Here is a 22364-nt window from a genome sequence, read left to right as displayed (position 1 = left end):
GGGTGAGAAAGAATTGGTGAGAAATAATTACTGTAATTACTGTATGGTTATCTCAAATGAGACGAAGTATTTATTTAGCAATTATTGTATCAATTAATAAACTATTGGCGTAAATATGTAATGAAATACGGGATTGATATCATTATCGGGGATATGAAGGCAGTTGGGATGGTGTAAGTACGCGTGGAGTCCTTTGGTTTAACCAGCCCAACTGCGTTCATACCCCAATAATGACAACACTCCCGCAATTCATTCATTAAATAAATACATTTAATATATCAACCCTCCCCATGTCTTCATTTATAACCTTTTTACCCCTTAATGAACATGCATATGTGGTGAATTTAATTATATGATCATAATATTAATAAAAAAAGAAATGGCATTTATTCTAAACATAGATGCCATTTTCTTTTGGTTCGACAGATTAATCACTTAACTCTTATAATCAGTTTTGTTGAAACCTCTATAACCATGGCTTCGATAAACTAGTCAAGGCCAAAATGGAGCCGATTTCCATGCAGGGACAACCCCTTGCACTTTTCTGCGGCCATCTTTGTAAAACATTCAATAACACAATTTGAAGGCGGATCTAGTCAATTTAGTTCGACAACCGAATTCTCCATTTAACACTATACGGGCTGTCGTACCCGGCACACAAAATTATAAAGTGACGCGAACCAATCCATGGTATATCTTCCAATGTTACATCGCAAGAAATTGATCACTGACCGATTATATAAATTTACAAATCTCATAAAAACATCAACGTTTTTTACCCTTGGTACTCATTCTACAATAAAAACAATGGTTTTTGTCTCACAAATGTATTGAATATCAAGACAAATATAATGGTAACTGAATTCAGTATATACTTTTTTGTTATCACAATTAACAACAACTCCGGCAAAAACCTGCAAAAATACTAAGCATGACTCAGCGCACTGCTTCTTACTCTCGTCAGGTAGAACTCTACCTGTTCATTATCTGAACATGATCCATGAACTTGTGAATCCTCAACTAACTCGTTTCCGGAAACTCTGTACACGAAGGCTCACTTCCGGGAGCTTGTCTGAAATACTCAACCGGTCTCCTTCTGACTGAGTTAACCTTTCTTACCTCATGGAGCCATGCTCAATTCAACGAAATTAAAAGGTTGTGGCCATGACCAATAGCATACACGTATGTTGTCAAAAGGTCACTTCCTCTCCTCCGTGAGCAAATCGTTGCAGACATTGGCGATGAGGACATCGTACTCCGTTGCGTCAACTTCCGTCTTTGCTACCATATCGTTGATGCGTCCCAGACGATATCATGTTGAAACTTGATCTATGTATATACAAAATAAGGCGGTCGATTGGTTTACGAACGGCTACACTTACATGTTGTTTGTATGTTGATGTTTCATCACAATATCGAAATGAGATGTGAGGAAAATGGCCTTCATGAATAGGACCTTAATAATACGTGCTTTCAAAAATATTGATGTAAACAATGATTTATACCTATCAAATAGCCGCCTTCAATGATATTCTAATTTTTTTCTTTAACATATATGACCATCCAAGATCATTCGAAGATTTCCCACTTTTCCTTGCTATCATCCCGCTGATGCTTCACGAAAACTTCCAGTCAATGGTTTGCATAACTTCCTTCATCTTCACTTCAATTTGTTTTGAATTAAATTTGACATTTCGGACAACACCATTATCAAGCAATACTGTGAGAAATGTTGACTACGCTGTCGAGTACAGCACTGGCGAAAAGCGCATAGAAGCAGATAAATATCTGATTAAACATTGACCAATGGCTATTGGTCACCTGAAAATAACATTCCGTATCATGACCTCCAAGATAGCTTATAGTAGCTGTCCAGCCAGACGGATTACAAGTCATGATACAGGTCGTCAGAGCGTTCTGTGGTATAATTTCTTTATTATGTGTTTCTTTTGTTTTTCTCCATCTTACAACGCCCTGTCATTAGCTTAAACTAACGAAAATGCTCTTCCAAAAATGGAATATGTAAATCGCATCAATAATGCAGTGCATTTATTTATTCAATATAAACACAATTAAGCAATTGTTTACTGTCAAAATTCTTCTTTTTGATAATCTAGATAATATATGTTTTTTGAATAGTACGATTATATTGTAAAAACCTTGAATAAACGTCGAAGTGTAAACGGTTGTACTCAACACATGCTTTGATGCTGAAACGAGTTTGGAAAAAGAAACAAGTGCGATACCGTTTATTTTAAAATATACCAATGCAGTTTATGGTTAATGAGTAAAATACTGAAGTTCGTTCAAAATAGATGATAGATAATCAAAATCGATAATCGCAAGTTGTAGCGCTAATTAATGATTATTCCATTATATGTGTCAATCTCGCCATCACTAGAACTAACTTTACCTTTTGCATGACAACGACACCAACAACGACGCCAAAGCTTTTGTTACTATAGTTGAAAACTATATAGTTCTGAGATTGTTTATACCTATCTCAGCCCTGAGAGCCTTTCATCAAACATCTTTAGATCAATTCATTCCAAGATGATTCTTTAAGCAGAAATGCTGAACTGATAATAATCTCTCCTATGAGCGATAGCCTTAAGCCTGGTTTCATAAAACAATTAAGTTGTAAAACTTAAAAAAAAAACACCTTTGGCCTAACAAAAGTCATCTTCAGCATACAATAAAATAATTTTACTGCCAGATAAGAAATCAACCTTTTGTATTTTTGTAGACAATTGATGTATATATTTGTTATGGCATTCCAATAAATGCCCAATTACAAACATACATGGTATTTGTTGATTTATTACCAGATAGAGATGTGACATAAAGTACGTTAGATAACACATAAATTAATAAAGTAGTTTGTTTATTATTGTGACAAGTGCAATTCAAACATAATAAATCATATTTACAAAAGGTTGCTCCCGACCCGATTCTCCTATAAGTCACCAAAGCTGAGAATTCTTCGTCTATACAGTACATACATATAATTTGCATTATATACTATAAAATCAAAAGATATATCCAATATAAACAGTTGTAAGTACATGTTAATACTAGATACTGTTATTATAAACATTCTGATATCATTTCTTCAAATGAGGTTTTTAGGAACGGTTTATTTAATATTATTTATTAAACACAACTATTAGGTATGTACTTCATTGTATTGATTGTATGCACACCGTTGGGCGTATTACAAGATTATGCCTATAGATATCCAGGTAGCATATGTTTGCTTAATCAAAAACAGACCTAAAGGCACAGACATGCAGATAAACACAGTATTAAACCATTTAGACTTGAAATGCATTCTGTGATTTCATTCTGGTTAAAATTAATGAATTATTATTTATGGCATTGTGCATTCTAAAAGCATATTAAAAAATAAGTAAATTGTTCAAGGTTTTAGTACATATGAGTAACTGATTTGATGACATTTTGTTTTTATTAATCTTAAAACATATTTATCTTTTGTGTGTTATGTCCCTTTAAATACGTTTGTATTTAAACATTTTAAAATACCGCGGATCACAATTGCATTTGTATTTTAGCAGAAAGATATCTTTGCAAACATTCGAAATGGGCTTTGATAAGTTTGTGCTTTTGGCGTTTGTCAATATTTTTGTCAAGCCGTCTTTGACAAAAGCTATGTGCAATACTGGAATGCCGGTGTCAAGCTTGAAGCTTCCACAGGGGATGGATATTGATGCATTTAACGCGCAAGTAAATACTTTTACTGATTTATTTCAGCCGTTATATTTATTTTTCATTTTAAAGATTTGTTGTTATGTTTTGATTAAATAATTCGGTATTGCATTTTTATTGGCGTATATACATATTATTGCGAATAGCGTGAACACTAGAATTAATTTATAAATATGTGATTATGTTTCCTAGGATTATAGATTATTCACACAGCAAAACATCTTATACATATTCACCTATTGAGTATAAACGAAATAGTACAAACATTCGGAAATCTTATTTATGTTTCTTGAATCCCATGAACCGTTTTCCATAAAGCATATTATCTAACAAGAAGGTAATAAGTGTAATTGTAGAAAAAAAAATATTTGCGTTTTTTATACGGAGTACTAAAACATAGAGGTGAAATATTTGAATTTTGTTCATCTCATTGGCACAACATACTAACTTGTTCCTTACGATTAAGTTGTCTCTAAGGCGTGACCACAACATACTTAGTCGTGGGAACGAGGTAGTAAGTCATGGCAACCATTTGTACTCAAGTCTTGCTTTGTTTGTTTACCTACCTGCTATTGTTTTTCTGTTTAACTATTTCCTCTTACCAGTTATATGTGATACAAGACATTCACTGTGTGGATTTCGGTTGTTCTGCTATTATCAGACGTTCGATAAAGATGCTTAACGCCTTATTCAATTTTAATTAAGATGTTGATTTGCTTTTACCTTTTCCCGCTAACGTCCATGCAAATACCGGTCCTACATTATCTTTGTCATTCTCTCTTTCTTAAGCCTTTACTGTCGTTGATTGTATCTCAATTATAGTTTATTGGAATGTTAAGATAAATTTACGTAAACAAGACGTATAGTATATACGGGTCTTTGACATCCAGGCATTTACCGAAACATGATTGACTCTTTTATTGACCCATCTGAGTTGGTATTCACATTTCTTTCAGAAGAGACTGACCAACTCACACACCTTGCGGTATCATTGTTTTCATAAAGTATGAAAATTATGTATAATTTCAATTGGATGTCGAAGTTAGCGACATGGAATATATTTGGCTCGAATGTAGTAAATGACAGACGTCTTCTGTTGGGTATATTATACAGACCACCAAATTCAATTCATATGTTCATCAATGCATTAACAACTCAATATCTCTGGCGGTTGATTATAAGTCCTACTAAACTTTCTTTGTTAAAAAAAACATGACTTTGCTTGACTATGCTTGGCTTTGCTAGGCTTTGCTTGACTTTGCTAGGCTTTGCAGTGTTTAGTAAGACCGGTTGATACTGTTATAAAATAAATAGTCATCGCACGTCAGGCATCTTTTGCCAACAATGCAACTTATTACAAGATATCTAAATAATAATTTTATATCCGGGTCTCTCGACTTATTCCTACTGGCATCATCAGAAATTAAGGTAGAATGTGGTGTTATGGAACTTATTTAGGATATGTTAGTCCGTTATCATTGTCCTATTCATTGCATCTGACGATTCAATATGACCGTCGGATCACATTAAAAGATAAATTTTGAAGTTTTGGACTCCGTTGTTATTCAGAGTGTATAATTTTACCACTCGTTCTGCCTTACTCTAAGCAAGGAAGTTGAGTTCCGTGACATATCTCAGGCATTTGATCAGGTATCGCATGATGTTTTTCTTTTCAAGATTTGGGAAAGTGGCATTTCTTGATCTCTAATCTTTTTTCTCAGTCAACGAAAACAGTGCGGTGTCTGGCACTATGTCTGATACAGTGTATATGCAGGAGTTTCTCAAAGTTCAATTATTGGACCTTTACACTCTTCCGTATCTACACTAATAGTATTGTTTGTGATATTATTATCATAACCAATAAAGCTTATTCCAGTCGACACTTCATTTTACATCATTATCGACTGTAATCGGTACCCAGAAACTACTCGATTGCATGGAACAGATCCACAAGTGGGCTGAAACGTGTTTTGTTTCATTCAATGAAGAAAAGAAACGAATCACTTTTCACATCTCGAACATATTCACACAGTTACCTATAATTTTCTCAACGCAATGTTACATTTGCAGGTGATTGGAAAATATTTCCATGAGATGTATTATGCGGTGCCTCGTCTACAGAATGGAGAAGCGTTATATTTTCCGTCCTCAGCTATTTCGTTCAATTTAACAACACCAGTGAATCTTTCGTGTACTCATACAACACCAAAGGGGAGTTCCCGTAAGAACCGGGTTTCCCGATTTTGTGATTTAAGTGTTTATATTGTGTAGTTTGTTTTATTCAACAATAACAAACAAAAAGCTTGCGTTTTGTACTCGGGCATATACGCACTTTGCAGGTGTCACCAAGATTTGCAAACCTGCGATAAAATGTATCATCATATAAAGAAAAGTTCCAAAATTATTATATGACTTAGAGTGGCTAAAAAACAATTGATAAACAACTTCATGAATTGATCAGGCCCTTTGTGACATCCATTATGAGCTTTTTTCTAGAATATAACAAAAGAAACAACATGGACATACCCAGTAGTGAATATTTAGACGAAAGTGTTTTACTTATCCACAAAGTTTAAGCATAAACAACAATAAACTAAGTATATAAAACATCCCAAGACACGTCAAACATACCATGTATCACCAACTTTTACCACCTAGAAAATGTCAGGGATACTGAATTCATCAAATATATACTTATGAAAGACATAGTTCGGTTCATATGTCCCATTTGAAGACTGAGTATGCTCCTAATCCATTTTGAATACCATAGAAAGACATTATTCTTATATTTCCGTTTTTTAATTTGCCTCGAATTTCGTAAAAATAGTATAATTTTGCTCATTTCAGCTTGAATGGAAAACGGATGGAATGTATCAGACGATTTGACACACTCCCCCAGGAAAGACCCTACAACAGAGCTGAATTCAGACTAGTTCGTGATAGCGGTAAGATTAAGGGGCTAGATGCACGAAAAAGACGAAAGCATTATTCACTGCTCGTTATATAGTAATCCGAATAGAAAGCAATAGTAGCAACAATTTTATTGAAGGCTCAAACGCATTTGCTGTGTCTGTTATTCGACAAAAGGATTTCTTTATGAAGCTTGTCACAAACATTGAGTTATCTTTGCGTTTTTATAGTGTTTTCAGTGATACTCCAAATACAACTTGATTGAGTTTGTGTCGAAATAGTATGGTCACGATATTAAATTTAAACCGAAGTACAATAATACTAGTATTTGGTTTGTAAAACTGTAAAATTTAAAACCTCATTGCCATTATGTTTCCAATTATACTGGTAAAAATAAAATTGTAGTCCATTGAAATGTTGTCTTTGAAATCTATTGCGGAATACTTCCGCGAAATAATGGCGCATTCATCAAAAACAGTATTGACCTACTCCTTTTATAGGTGATGGCGTGCAAATATTGTGGAGTTCTTGCCCAAGCAAGTATGTTTGGGTAGTACGCTGCTACGCCCCAAACAACGCCCACTGCGACGTCTTAAGTGCTAACATTGGCCTACTTGTACCTACCATCCCCGACGACCTACCCTGGCCTCTGGTGCTCAACGATCTTGAGGATACGCAGGTGGAGATGGGCAACAATGCCTTCAAGTGGTTTTTTACCTTTGGAGAGACATGTAAGTTTTTTCTCTGTTTAAGATGATTTAGAACCGAAGCATATATACACTTACGTCGTAAGTCTGAGTTTGAGATTCATATTCAGAAAATCGAATTTTTAAATTTCAATCTTATAGTCATTATGGTTGAACAACAAAGCAACATAACGAAAACGTATTCTGGCATAAAAATAACAGACGGATCTTTCTACGTGTGATCCAACATTTTTGTGTGGTCTCGAGCCATTTTTAAAAGGTGCTTAAGACGGCATCATAATCCAGTTATTCTTATACATGCTGTTGAACTTGCAAGGCTCAATGGGGTCTTCCGAGCCAAATCAGTAAAAAGGATGAACGTCTTGTTAATAAACCTAAAGAAGTAGCAGTAATAGCTAATGACTACAGCCACTCAATGGCTCTTCAACACTGTCACATTTTTGTACGGGTAAGCGATGATGCGTTCGGGTGATGACAATTGGTTTGTTAACAATACAGGCCAGGAATATTTTGAATTCGACGAGCGACAAACCAAACACGACACAAAATTATTCTAAGATATCTAATATCGCTACGTCAAAAATATCGGCTTATATGTCTTAAACATAAAAAAATATCTGTCAATATCTACAATAATATTACCACGGGAAACAGCCATTGTTTTATATGTACCTTTAGATCCGTTTCACAATGCTACTCAAACCGTTCAGGCCAATACAAAATCAGGAGAAATCTGGTTCAAACAACAGCCTACTGGATAGAATAACTAGACGCATGGCAATTTCTGCTGGACTATACAATTAAATGCGCCAAACGAATCACAGCGCACGAAATCATGTTGTCCAGAAATTGTCCGAAAATAACTGCCCTGTCAACCAAAGCATGCAAACGACCGGGCACCGGATAGTCATTTCTCTGACCAACAACAGTCACATCAGTGATAATCAGCACTTAATCATATCCAGTATCCTCACAGACACTAAGACTCACTTGCGATATGCATGGCTGTATCAGGCAAATCAGCTTGCCATGACCAAAACACTGTAAACTCCGCGACAAAATGTCAAATCTAACTTTTCATGGGTGCAGGTATAAACCTTATAGATTAGAGGTCATTTTTGATGACGAGTGATGAAATGTATTTGAAAAAAAATGTATTCGAATATATTTAAAACTATTGTGTTTACCTGTTCTAATTATATTTTTAATCGTGACTCATGCTAGTTATATACGACTGAATAAATGCTGCTCATTTTCAAGGTTATATTTATAAGTAAGTGTATGAATTATATATCAAGTACATTAACGCACCATGACTGACATGACATAGTGTTCTTCGGTGACGTCATCAACTCGCGAGATAACATAGAACTTGTTATAAATGCTAAACCGGCAATTTAAGAAATATGATTTAATGAATACTAAAATCGTTGTCTTTATATATGAAAATGATTTTAATCTCGTCCAGAACAAATGAAAGTAAGCTCTCCAAAACGCTCAGTTTCTCACGTTTTCCAGAATTCCTTCAAAAAGTTATGTTTTTATTCAATGACAACCAGTGACAGATCCCCTTTTCATAAACATTAGGGGCGTAAATTGATAAATACATAATGTAAGAGATTTCCTTTCAAATGCGTCTGAATAGCTGCTGCTAGGGGAATTTGACATTGATGCACATCTGAATAACAGGTGCTAGGGGGAGTTGACAGTTTTTCATGTCTGAACAGCCGGTGTTTTGTTGTTGTTTTGTTTGTTGTTGTTGTTTTTTTTGTTTTTTGTTGTTGTTTTGTTGTTGTTGTTTTTTTTTTTGGGGGGGGGGTAAGTTCTGCACATTTGAATGACCGGTGCTAGGGGGAGTTTCCAGTGCGGTACCCCTATTAGCCCTTGTGGACAGTTGTGCACGTTTCAATGTGTTTTAGCAATATTGATGCATTTTGAAAACCTTAAATTGTAATTGATTTTGTTTTATTTTCTTAAATGGGAAATGTTCCTGTTCTCAATAGAACTTGATGAAATTTTATGTTGTTATTTTTACAATCCTATCTTGATCATGTCTGTGTTTGTTTCAGCTCGGTGCATTGAGTGTTGAGACTTGAGAATCTACACGAGCAGATATGTTATGCAGTGTGTCTCAACAAGAATAAACTGAGGACTAACAGTCAAACTGTTGTTACCTGATTTATCCTGTACCATGCCTCTTATTATTTGATGATTCTTGTTATCTATTAAAGCGTTATTTCAACCATAAAAACAACACAACGGAAAACAATTTATGCATGTAATTGAAATTCACCCCGATTTTGGGGTTGTATTCAATAATTTATGTGTATTATCTGGGTGTTTTGATTTGCCTGTAAAATTAAATTGCCAATAAAAAATATGGAATAGCTCAGGCATGAATAAGATAAAACGGCCCCATGTCAAACTTGATATCGGGTAAGAGTGTTTTAATGCTATGTGTAACTGCCCCTAACCGGATAGGTTGTTGTTTCGGTCCGCATTAGGAAAACTCATTCATGGCCTCTCAAAAAATACCACTAGTACTTATTTATATCCAGGAAACGGACTCGATAGTGATTCTATAAGCTACCAGTTTTCGTCACCATAAAACAATACGTATAAACTAAACTGGTAATTATTACTAGCGCCTAGTACTTTTTCATATTTATGTGTTTACCTCCCATGCAGTAACCTAAATGTTCAGCCTATAAGGGGTGTCAATACAATGCTGAAAACAAGGTAGATAAAATGACAAAATTAGCATATTGCCAAACGTGAGACTTTTAGAGACTAAAACTCGGCTTATGTAACTGATGTATGACGCCTTCTTGACGGATCACATGCCGCCCATGCAACTGATCTATGTCGTCCTCTTGACACATCACATGCCACACATGCAACTCATGTATGCAGGCTTCTTAACAGATCAAATGCCGCCCATGCAACTGATATATGTCGTCCTCTTGACAAATCACATGCCAACCATGCAACTCATGTCTGTCGTCTTCTTAACAGATCAAATGCCACGCATGTAACTGATTCTGTCGTTTTCTTGATTAATCATATGCCGCCCATGCGACTGATGTATGACGTATTCTTGACGAATTCCATGCCGCCCATGCAACTTATGTATATCGTCTGCTTGACGGATCAAACGCAGCCTGGGTAAATGTTATCTCTCGTCTTCTTGACATATCACATGACGCTCTTGCAACTCATGTATGTCGTCTGCTTGAAGAATCAAACGCCCCCCCCCCTGCAACTAATGTATATTGTCATTTGACAGATCATACGCCGACTACAACCATTGCTTTTTCTTATCTGGACAACTCATATGGCACCAATGCAGCATATGTCTATCCTTCCGAACATGCTACTTATGTCTGCTGCAAGTACAACTGATGTATTTTCTCTTCTGAATGAATTGCGGCTTGTTATACGATTAATATTTCCCCTTATACAAACATTGCGTTTTAGTGTATGTTATTTAATGTTTATTGCCGGTTCAAATAACGACCTGGTCAACCTTTATGTATTGATTTATGTTTAATGATATCAGAGACTTATTATATTTATGCCCGTTAATTTGCGGAAATATTATTATAAAATTATTTCCTGTATTAATCTAGTAAAAGACAAATTATTTTTGGGCTGTAAAATTCGGTAACCGGTCACATGTCCATAGTTCGTTTGTGGGTAAAAGTTTTTATTTTGAATAATCTGATCTTATTGTACATTTTTATATTTAGCCATACATTGTATAGAAGAAAATGTAACTAAATTATTATTTTCAGTTTATTTAAGAATATGCTATCAAATAACAAAACGAGTAGACTCTTGTCATACAACTTTTATTTATTGGAAACATTTTGTTTAAATTGCATTGTTTAATTTTAATTTTATAATCTTTCTTAAAGATGCACTCTTACTCCCAAATAAGATTTACCACAATTAATAATTATGTTTTAATATTCAAAAAAGGATGAATAAATGTAGAAAACAATGGTTCTTATGAAGGACAAAACACGGTATTTCTACCTTATGAGACTAAAGAAGGCAACATTAACTCTTTTAGCATTCACCAATCAATTTATCAGTAGTCAATAGTTTCCATAACTGCATTATTCAGTAAGAAGTTTAGTCAAAAAAAGTGTATGCTAAACATGTGAATGCCATTTTAAAGAGTTGTCCTAGAAATGAAATGATTTAATGATTTAAATGAATAAAAAAACTCAACATTATTCATATTATATAGTTACATTAATTTCACCAAACCATGGCCCAAATCAATGGTATATGGAAAATGTGCTACCTATTTGATTTTCTCATCTTCAATATCCTGAATAAAATTACAGGTGAACCAACTGGTTTTGTAATTGGATATTGATCGAATTATTGCATGTCTGTGGATTTATGTAATACATGATGAATCGTATAGTGGAAACTGTAACTAATTTATTCGATAGAAATAAGTTATCAAGTCACACAGTTTGTCCGTGCAACACTTTGCCAGGTCAGGGCAGTCGAACAGCTGGCCTTAAGCAATACTTTACCAGGTCAGGGGTGTCACAAACATGCCCTAAAGCAATACTTTACCTATTCAGAGAAATCACACAGATGACCGGTAGCAATACTTAACCAGGTAAAGCAGTCACAGATGCCCTTTTACAAAATCTTACAAGGTCAGGGCGGTCACACAGATGACCTGTAATAATATTTGGCCAGATCAGGACAGTCACACAGATGGCCTGTAATAATATATGGCCAGATCAGGGCAGTCACACTGATGGCCCATAGAAATATTTGACCAAATCAGGCCAGTCACAATAATTGCCGGTAGCAATACTTTACCAGGTAAGGACAGTCACACAGTTGCCAAGGTGACCCGGAATACTTTAACAGGTCAGGACAATCACGAAGATGGCCCATAGCAATACTTTACCAGGTCGAGCAATCACACAAATGGCCTGTAGCAATACTTTACCAGGTCGGGACAGTTACGCAGATGGTATGAAGCAATACTTTACCATGTCGGGACTGTCATACAGATGACCTGTAAGAAATACTTTAACAGGTCAGGACAGTCAAACAGATGACATGAAGCAATACTTTACCAGGTCGGGACAGTCACACAAATGACCTATAGCAATACTTCACCAGATCAGGAAGGTTACACAGATGACCTGTAGCAATACATTTCCACGTCAGGACAGCTACGCAGATGCCATGAAGAAATACTTTACAAGTTCAGGACAGTCACACAGATGGCATGTAGCAATACTTTACCAGGTCAGGACAGTCATACAGATGGCATGAAGCAATACCTCACCAGGTCAAGGCAGTCATACAGATGCCCTGTAGCAATACCTATCCATGTTAGGACAGTCACGCAGATGGCCTGTAGCAATATTTTACAAGGTCGTTACAGTCACACAGATGGCATGTAGCAATACTTTACCAGGTCATTTCATTTATACAGATGACCTATAACAATACTTTACAAGGTCATTACAGTTACACAGATGTCCTGTAGCAAAATTTCACCATGTCAGGACAGTCACACAGATGCCCTGTAGCAATACCTCACCAAGTCAAGACAGTCACACATATGGCCTGTAGCAATACTTTATCAGGTCAGGACAGTCACACAGATGGCCTAAAGCAATACCTCACCAGGTTAGTGCAGTCACACAGATGCCCTGTAACACTACCTCACCAGGTAAAGGCAGCCACACAGATGACCTGTAGCAATACTTATCAAAGTCAATACAGTCACACAGATGGCATGAAGCAATACCTCCCCAGGTCAGGGCAGTCACACAGATGGCCTGTAGCAATACTTTACCTCGTCAGGGCAGTTACACAGATGGCATGAAGCGATACCTTACCAGATCAGGGCAGTCACACAGATGGCCTGTAGCAATACTTTACCTCGTCAGGGCAGTTACACAGATGCCCTGTAGCAATACCTCACGGGGTTTGAGCAGTCACACAGATGGCCTGTAGCAATATTTTACAAGGTCGTTACAGTCACACATATGGCATGTAGCAATACTTTACCAGGTCATTACAGTTATAAAGTTATGACGATGGCCTATAGCAATACTTTACAAGGTCATTACAGTTACACAGATGTCCTGTAGCAGTACTTCACCAGGTCAGGACAGTCACACAGATGCCCTGTAGCAATACCCCACAAGGTCAAGGCAGTCACACAGATGGCCTGTAGCAATAATTTCCAGGTCAGGACAGTCACACAGACGGCCTGAAGCAATACCTCACAAGATTGGGCGGTTCACAGATGTCCTGTAGCAATACCTCACCAGGTAAAGGCAGTCACACATATGACCTGTAGCAATACTTTTCCAGGTCAGTACAGTTACAGAGATGGCATGAATCAATACCTCACCAGGTCAGGGCAGTAACACAGATGGCCTGTAGCAATACTTTACCTAGTCAGAGTAGTGACACAGATGTCCTGTAGCAATACCTAAGGAGGTCAGAGCAGTCACACAGATGGCCTGTAGCAATACTTTACCTGGTCAGAGAAGTGGCACATATGTCCTGCAGCAATACCTCACAAGGTCAGAGCAGTCAAACAGATGGCCTATAGCAATACTTTACCAGGTCAGGACAGTCACACAGATGGCATGAAGCAATACCTCACCAGGTCAGGACATTCACACAGATGGCATGAAGCAATACCTCACCAGGTCAGGGCAGTCACGCAACTGGTATGAAGCAATACCTCACCAGGTCAGGGCAGTCACACATATGGTCTGTAGCAATACTTATCCAGGTCAATACAGTCACACAGATGGCATGAAGTAATACCTCACCAGGTCAGGGCAGTCACACAGATGGCCTGTAGCAATACTTCACCAGGTCAGGGCAGTCACACATATGTCTTGTAGCAATACTTTACCAGGTCAGAGCAGTCACAAAGATGGCCTATAGCAATATTTTACAAGGTCAGGACAGTCACACAGATGTCCTGTAACACTACTTTACCAGGTCAGGACAGGCACACAGGTGGCCTGGAGCAATACCTCACCAGGTTAGGGCAGTCACACAGATGCCCTGTAGCAATACCACACCAGGTCAAGGCAGTCACACAGATGACCTGTAGCAATACTTATCCAGGTCAATACATTCACACTGATGGCATGAAGCAATACCTCAAAAAGTCAGGGCAGTCACACAGATTGCATGTAGCAATACTTTACCAGGTCAGGACAGTCACCCAGATGGCATGAAGCAATACCTATCCATGTTAGGACAGTCACACAGATGGTCTGTAGCAATATTTTAGAAGGTCGTTACAGTCACACAGATGGCATGTAGCAATACCTTACCAGGTCATTACATTTATACAGATGGCCTATAACAATACTTTACAAGGTCATTACAGTTACACAGATGTCCTGTAGCAAAATTTCATCAGGTCAGGACAGTCACACAGATGCCTTGTAGCAATACCTCACCAGGTCAAGGCAGTCACACATATGGCCTGTAGCAATACTTTACCAGGTCAGGACAGTCACACAGATGGCCTAAAGCAATACCTCACCAGGTAAGTGCAGTCACACAGATGCCTTGTAACACTACCTCACCAGGTAAAGGCAGCCACACAGATGACCTGTAGCAATACTTATCCAAGTCAATCCAGTCAAACAGATGGCATGAAGCAATACCTCACCAGGTCAGGGCAGTCACACAGATGGCATGAAGCAATACCTTACCAGGTCAGGGAAGTCACACAGATGGCCTGTAGATATACTTTACCTCGTCAGGGCAGTCACGAAGATGCCCTGTAGCAATACCTCACGGGTCAGAGCAGTCACACAGATGGCCTGTAGCAATACTTATCCATGTCAGGACTGTCACAGAGATGGCCTGAAGCAATATTTTACAAGGTCGTTACAGACACACATATGGCATGTAGCAATACTTTACAAGGTCATTACAGTTATACAGATGGCCTTTAGCAATACTTCACCAGGTCATGACAGGCACACAGATGCCCTGTAGCAATACCTCACAAGGTCAAGGCAGTCACACAGATGGCCTGTAGCAATACTTTTCCAGGTCAGGACAGTCACACAGACGCCCTGAAGCAATACCTCACAAGATTGGGCGGTTCACAGATGTCCTGTAGCAATACCTCACCAGGTAAAGGCAGTCAAACATATGACCTGTAGCAATACTTTTCCAGGTCAGTACAGTTACAGAGATGGCATGAATCAATACCTCACCAGGTCAGGGCAGTAACACAGATGGCCTGTAGCAATACTTTACCTAGTCAGAGGAGTGACACAGATGTCCTGTAGCAATACCTCAGGAGGTCAGAGCAGACACACAGATGGCCTGTAGCAATAATTTACCTGGTCAGAGCAGTGACACATATGTCCTGTAGCAATACCTCACAAGGTCAGAGCAGTCAAACAGATGGCCTGTAGCAATACTTTACCAGGTCAGGACAGTCACACAGATGACATGAAGCAATACCTCACCAGGTCAGGACAGTCACACAGATGGCATAAAGAAATACCACCAGGTCAGGACAGTCACGCAACTGGCATGAAGCAATACCTCACCAGGTCAGGGCAGTCACACAGATGGTCTGTAGCAATACTTATCCAGGTCAATACAGTCGCACAGATGGCATGAAGCAATACCTCACAAGGTCAGGGCAGTCACACAGATGGCCTGTAGCAATACTTCACCAGGTCAGGGCAGTCACACAGATGTCTTGTAGCAATACTTTACCAGGTCAGAGCAGTCACAAAGATGACCTATAGCAATACTTTACAAGGTCAGAACAGTCACACAGATGGCCTGTAACAATACTTTACCAGGTCAGGACAGGCACACATATGACCTGGAGCAATACCTCACCAGGTAAGGGCAGTCACACAGATGCCCTGTGGCAATACCTCACCAGGTCAAGGCAGTCATACATATAACCTGTAGCAATACTTATCCAGGTAAATACAGTTACACTGATGGCATGAGGCAATACCTCAAAAGGTCAGGGCAGTCACACAGATGGCATAAGCAATACCTCAAAAGATCAGGGCAGTCACACAGATGGCATAAAGCAATACCTAACCAGGTCAGGTCAGTCAAACAAATTGCATGAAGCAATACCTCAAAAGGTCAGGGCAGTCACACAGATGGCATGAAGCAAGACCTCACCAGGTCAGGACAGTCACACAGATGGCATGAAGCTATACCTCACCAGGTTAGGTATGCCACACAGATGCCCTGTAGCAATACCTCAACAGGTCGGGGCAGTCACACAGATGGCCTGTAGCAATACTTATCCAGGTCAATACAGTCACCCATATGGCATAAAGCAATACCTAACCAGGTCAGGACAGTCACACAGATGGCATGAAGAAATATTAACCAGGTCAGAGCAGTCACACAGATGGCCTATAGCAATACTTTACAAGATCAGGACAGCCACACAGATGGCTTATAGCAATACTTTACCAGGCAAGGGCAGTCACACAGATGTCTTGTAGCAATACCTCACCAGGTAAAGGCAGTCACACAGACGACCTGTAGCAATACTTTACAAGGTCAGGACAGTCACACAGATGGTCTTTGGCCATATGTTTATCAGAACAGGGCAGTCACACAGATGGCATGAAGCAATACTTTACCAGGACATAATAGCTAAACAGTATGCCTGTAGCAATACTTTACCAGGTCAGGACAGTCACATAGATGGTCTGTAGCACTATTTTTCCAGAACAGGGCAGTCATACATATATCATGAAGCAATACTTTACCAGGACAGGACAGTCAACCAGATGGCCTATAGCAATACTTTACCAGGTCAAGACAGTTACACAGATGGCCTGTAGCAATACTTTACCAGGTCAGGACAGTAACTGAGATGGCACGATGCGATACTTTACAAGGTCAGGGCAGTCACGCAGATGGCATGAAGAAATACTTTTCCAGGTCAGGGCAGTCACACAGATGGCATACAGCAATACTTTATCAGGTCGGGACAGTTACACAAATGACCTTAAGCAATACTTTACCAGGTCAGTGCAGTCGCGCAGATGGAATGAATCAATAACTTACCAGTTCAGGACAGTCACACAGATGGCATGAAGCAATACCTCACCAGATCAAGGCAGTCACACAGATGCCCTGTAGCAAAACTTATCCATGTCAGGACAGTCACACAGATGGCCTGTAGCAATATTTGACAAGGTCGTTTCAGTCCCACTGATGTCATGTATCAATACTTTACCAGGTCAGGGCAGTCACACAGATGGCATGAAGCAATACTTCACCAGGTCAGGACAGTCACACAGATGACCTGTAGCAATACCTCACCAGGTCAGGGCAGTCACACAGATGGCCTGTAGCAATACTTTACCAGGTCAGGGCAGTCATACAGATGTGCTGTAGCAATACATAACGAGGTCAGAGCAGTCACACAGATGGCCTGTAGTATTACTTTACCAGGTCAGGACAGGCACACAGATGGCCTGGAGCAATACCTCACCAGGTTAGGGCAGTCACACAGATGCCCTGTAGCAGTACCTCACCAGGTCAAGGCAGTCACACAGATGACCTGTTGCAATACTTATCCAGGTCAGGACAGTCACACAAATGGCATGAAGCAATACCTCAAAAGGTCAGGGCAGTCACACAGATGGCATGAAGCAATACCTCACCAGGTCAGGACAGTCACACAGATGGCATGAAGCAATACCTCACCAGGTTAGGTATGCCACACAGATGCCCTGTAGCAATACCTCAACATGTCGGGGCAGTCACACAGATGGCATGAAGCAATACTTATCCAGGTCAATACAGTCACACAGATAGCATGAAGCAATACCTCACCAGGTCAGGGCAGTCGCACAGATGGCATGAAGCAATATTTTACCAGGTCAGAGCAGTCACACAGATGGCCTATAGCAATATTTTACAAGGTCAGGATAGTCACACAGATGGTTTATGGCCATATGTTTTCCAGAACAGGGCAGTCACACAGATGGCATGAAGCAATACTTTACCAGGTCATTACACTTATACTGTATGTCTGTAGCAATACTTTACCAGGTCAGAGCAGTCACACAGATGACCAATAGCAATACTTTACCAGGTAAGGACAGTCACACAGATGGTCTCTAGCAATATTTTTTCCAGAACAGGGTAAACAGATGGCATGAAGCAATACTTTACCAGGACATAACAGCTACACAGTATGCCTGTAGCAATACTTTACCAGGTTAGGACAGTCACACAGATGTCCTGTAGCAATATTTTTCCAGAACAGGGCAGTCACACCATCTGTGTGACTGCCCTGACCTGGGATGTATTGCTACAAGCCGTAGCAATACTTCACCAGGTCAGGGCAGTCACACAGATGACATGAAGCAATACTTTACCAGGTCAGCGCAGTCACACAGATGGCCTGTAGCAATAGTTTTCCAGGTCAGGACAGTCACACAGATGACATGAAGCAATACTTTACCAGGTCAAAGCCGTCACACAATGGCCTAAAGCATTACTTTACAACGTCAGGGCAGTAACACAGATGGCTTGTAGCAACATTTCACCAGGTCAGAGCCGTCAAACAGATGGCCGGTAGCAATACTTTACCACGTAAGGCTGTTATACAGTTGCCCTGTAGCAATACTATGCCAGGTCAGGGCAGTCACACAGATGGCATGTAGCAATACTATACCAGGTCAGGGCAGTCCACCGATGGCATGTAGCAATACTTGAGCAGGTCCGCGCAGTTACTAAGATGGTCTGTAGCAAGACTTTTCCAGGTCAGGACAGTCACACAGATGGCCTGTAGCAATACTTTACCAGGTCATGGATTTGCACAATAGTGAGAGGACCGTCGTATCTTGACTTAATGAACACTTTCCCATCAGAGGTATATCACAGATGGGAGAGTTTAATCGCTTTTGAGCGCCCTAAACTGACAGACTTGGCCCTACCGTCAGTTATTTGCATTGACTTACAACAAAAGCTAATCAGAAACAATATGAACAGCTTAACATCGAGTAATTTGTTTCAATTTTATTTTGATTGTTATCAAAGTTAAGCAAATTAAGTAAGGAATACCGGTTCCAGTTTTGGAATAAATTACCGTCCATATTAAACTGTTCTTGCTTTTTGCATACTGGTATCAGTTTAGTTGAAATAATATCAAAGCAGGTAGCAGAAACTCAAATGCCAAAGATGCATCAGCGTTCGTCACGATCTAGCTCAAATATTTAAGTACGAATATAAACCAAAAGAAAAGAAAATGAATTCTGGTTCCTGATAAATATTCTATAACGAGCACTTCTTTATGATGATTTATTAAGGCGCCATTAACTATGCATAAAACAGTTGAGAATTATGTATGACTTAAGGTCATTTGATGTTTCTCTGCTATAGAATAACAGTTTTAGAAAAGGGCAATTATATATATATCAACATAATAATAAGTAGCTGTTTTTGTTGTCTCGCCTGAGAAGGAGTTTGTGTTGTTGTTTCGACTGATACGGAGCTCGCGTTGTTGACTATCGAGAGCAGCAGATTGTGTTGTTGACTCGCCTCAAAAGAAGCTTGTGTTATTTAACCCTACAGATAAGGAGCTTTCGTTGTTGACTCTTCTGAGAAGTAGCGTGTGTTGTTAAATCGCCTTAAAAGGAACTTGTGTGTGCTGTTTTCCTACCTATAATGGGTTTGCTTTGTTGTCTCACCTGATAAGGAGCGTGTGTTATTTAACCCTTCAGATAAAGACCTTTCGTTGTTAACTCTTCTGAAAATTTGCTTGTGTTGTTGACACACCTTAAAAGGAACTTGTGTGTGTGATTTTTGTTTCTGATAATTGGTTTGTGTTGTTGTCTCGCCTGACAATGGGGAATATGTCGTTGTCCTGAGAAGGTTAAGCAGTTAACTAGGATACAGACAAGTTTAACCTCAAACATACAACAATTTCAAAATATTTACAAAAAATGCTGTTTCTGTTTGTTTGTTTGTTTGTTTGTTTGTTTGTTTGTTTGTTTGTTTGTTTGTTTAAATCGGCACAGTCCTTTTTAAATTCGGATCCTAAATAATATTTTAGCATTGTTAAATTGCAGATATTAAACACTATAGTCAGGCGAGATTTACAGTGGTAACAAATGTTGATATATCAGTTGAATTTCTCTGTGAAACTAATGAATCCACGGCAGTATAAATTATCATCGAAAATTTATGTCAGCTTGTATTGTTGTCTCGCCTGAGAAGAAATTTGTATTTTAGTCTTGCCTGATGAAATGCTTGTTGCGTTATATCGGATGCTCATAAAGAGCTTGCGTTTCTGATTCGCCCGTAGATGAGCTTGTTTTCCTAGGCGAACAGCTTTTCTTGTTGTCGCGCTCGATAAAAAAGCTTTTGTTGTTGACTTGTTTGCGAACCAGCCTGTTGTTTGATTAGTAGCTTGTATTGTTGTTTTGCCTGATAAGCAGCTTGTGTAGCCTGACTCGCCTGAAAAAGAGCTTATGGTATTGTCACCTCTAAAAACAAGTTTATGATGCTGAGTCGACTGGTAAGGAGGTCATGTTGTATTCTCGCCTTAAAAGGAGCTCATGCTGTTGTCTGACATGGGAAGAAGCTTGTTGTTGTTATGTCTGAGATTCAGCTTGTGTTTTTATCTCGCATAAGAAGAACTTTGCGTGGTTGTTTCGTCTGATAAGCAGTTTCTGTTGTTGTCTCACTGGAGAAGTTGCTTGTGTTGTTGTTTCTCATGAGAAAGAGATTGTATTATTGTATTTTCTCGCCTGATAAGGATCTGGTGATTTTGGCTTCCATAAGATTCAGCTAGCATTGTTGCACTTTTTTCATTAGAATTTCATGTTACATTCTAGCCTGGTAAGGAACTTGTGTTGATGTATCGCCTGAGAAGAACCTTGGTTGTTGTCTCAACTGAGAATAAGCTTGTGTTGTTGTCAAGCCAACAAAATTCGTTCGTGTTGGTGTCTCCTCTTAAAAGTAGCAGTTGTTGTCTCGCTTAATAAGGAGTTTTGTGCAGTTGGTTTCCCTGAGTACAGACAGTGGTGTTGTCTCACATGATCAGCGGCTTGATAAATCGTCTATTCTCCAAGAAGCTTGTGTGTTGGCCCGCCTGAATAGGTCTTAGTGTTTTTATCTCGCATGACAATGAGCATGTATTCGTCTCGCCTGTGAAGAAGTTATATCGCCTAAAAAGTAGCACGTACGTTGTTGTCTTGCCTGATAAAGAGCCTGAGTTGTTCTCTCGACTTAGTAAGAGTTAGTGTTGCTGTCTCGTCTGTGAAGGAGAATGTGTTGTTTACTCGTCAGATAGACAGCGCTGGTGTTGTTTGAGAGCCTGAGATACAGCTTGTGTTGTTGTCATGCATGAAAAGGGGCTTGCGTTATTGCGTCATTAAAGGATCCTGTGTTTTTGTCTCACCTGATAAGAAAGTCGTAAAGTTTTCACGACTGAGAAGCAGGTTGTGTTTTTTCTCACCTACAAAGGAGCTTGTGTTGTTGCCTCCTCTGATAAGCAGCTTTTGTTCTTGACTTGCCTGATTAGGATCAGGTATTGTGATCTAGTCTGGTTAGCAGGTTGTTTTTGTCTCACCTGATATGGAGGTCGTGTAGCTGTCAGGCCTGAAAAGGACCTTGTGTTGTTGTTTCGACTGATACGGAGCTCGCTTTGTTGACTCGCCAGAGCAGCATATTGTGTTGTTGATTCGTTGATTTTAACTAGCCAGATAAGGAGCTTTCTTTGTTGACACTACTGAGAAGAAGCCTGTGTTGTTAACTAACCTCAAAAGGAGCTTGTGTTGTTGTTATTCTTTTTTTTTCTTCTGGTAAGGAGTTTGCGTTGTTGCCTCGCCTGATGATGAGCTCGTTTTGTTGTGTCGTCCGAGAAGGATTTTGTGTTGGTGGTTCGTCTTATAATCAACTTTTTTGTTTTTGTGTTTTTGTCTCACATGAAGCGGAGCTCGTGTTGTTGATTCACATGTGTATGAGCGT

The 22364-nt window shown here is 39.1% G+C and overlaps 1 protein-coding gene across 3 annotated transcripts; it reads left to right on the top strand.

Moving 5' to 3' along the window:
* The first annotated feature begins 3578 nt into the window (after nucleotides 1-3578).
* On the top strand, nucleotides 3579-9721 carry LOC128239181 (uncharacterized). Of its 3 annotated transcripts, XR_008261834.1 has the most exons (5): nucleotides 3579-3744; nucleotides 5797-5947; nucleotides 6574-6671; nucleotides 7137-7367; nucleotides 9413-9721. XR_008261834.1 is itself a non-coding variant. In XM_052955688.1 (4 exons), the coding sequence occupies exons 1-4, from the start codon at nucleotides 3601-3603 to the stop codon at nucleotides 9430-9432; spliced, it is 489 nt and encodes a 162-aa protein (XP_052811648.1). In that variant the 5' UTR covers nucleotides 3579-3600; the 3' UTR covers nucleotides 9433-9721. The 3 variants fall into 3 exon arrangements, 2 of the variants coding, with proteins under 2 accessions (XP_052811648.1, XP_052811649.1); XM_052955688.1 differs by lacking the exon at nucleotides 5797-5947 and having other exon boundaries at nucleotides 3579-3740; XM_052955689.1 differs by lacking the exon at nucleotides 5797-5947.
* Nucleotides 9722-22364: the final 12643 nt, after the last annotated feature.

Source organism: Mya arenaria, chromosome 6 (genome assembly GCF_026914265.1).
Source record: "Mya arenaria isolate MELC-2E11 chromosome 6, ASM2691426v1".
NCBI classification, from domain to species: Eukaryota; Metazoa; Mollusca; class Bivalvia; order Myida; family Myidae; genus Mya; species Mya arenaria.
The sequence above is the reverse complement of the archived record's forward strand: the minus strand, read 5'-3'. Positions and strand labels throughout refer to the sequence as shown.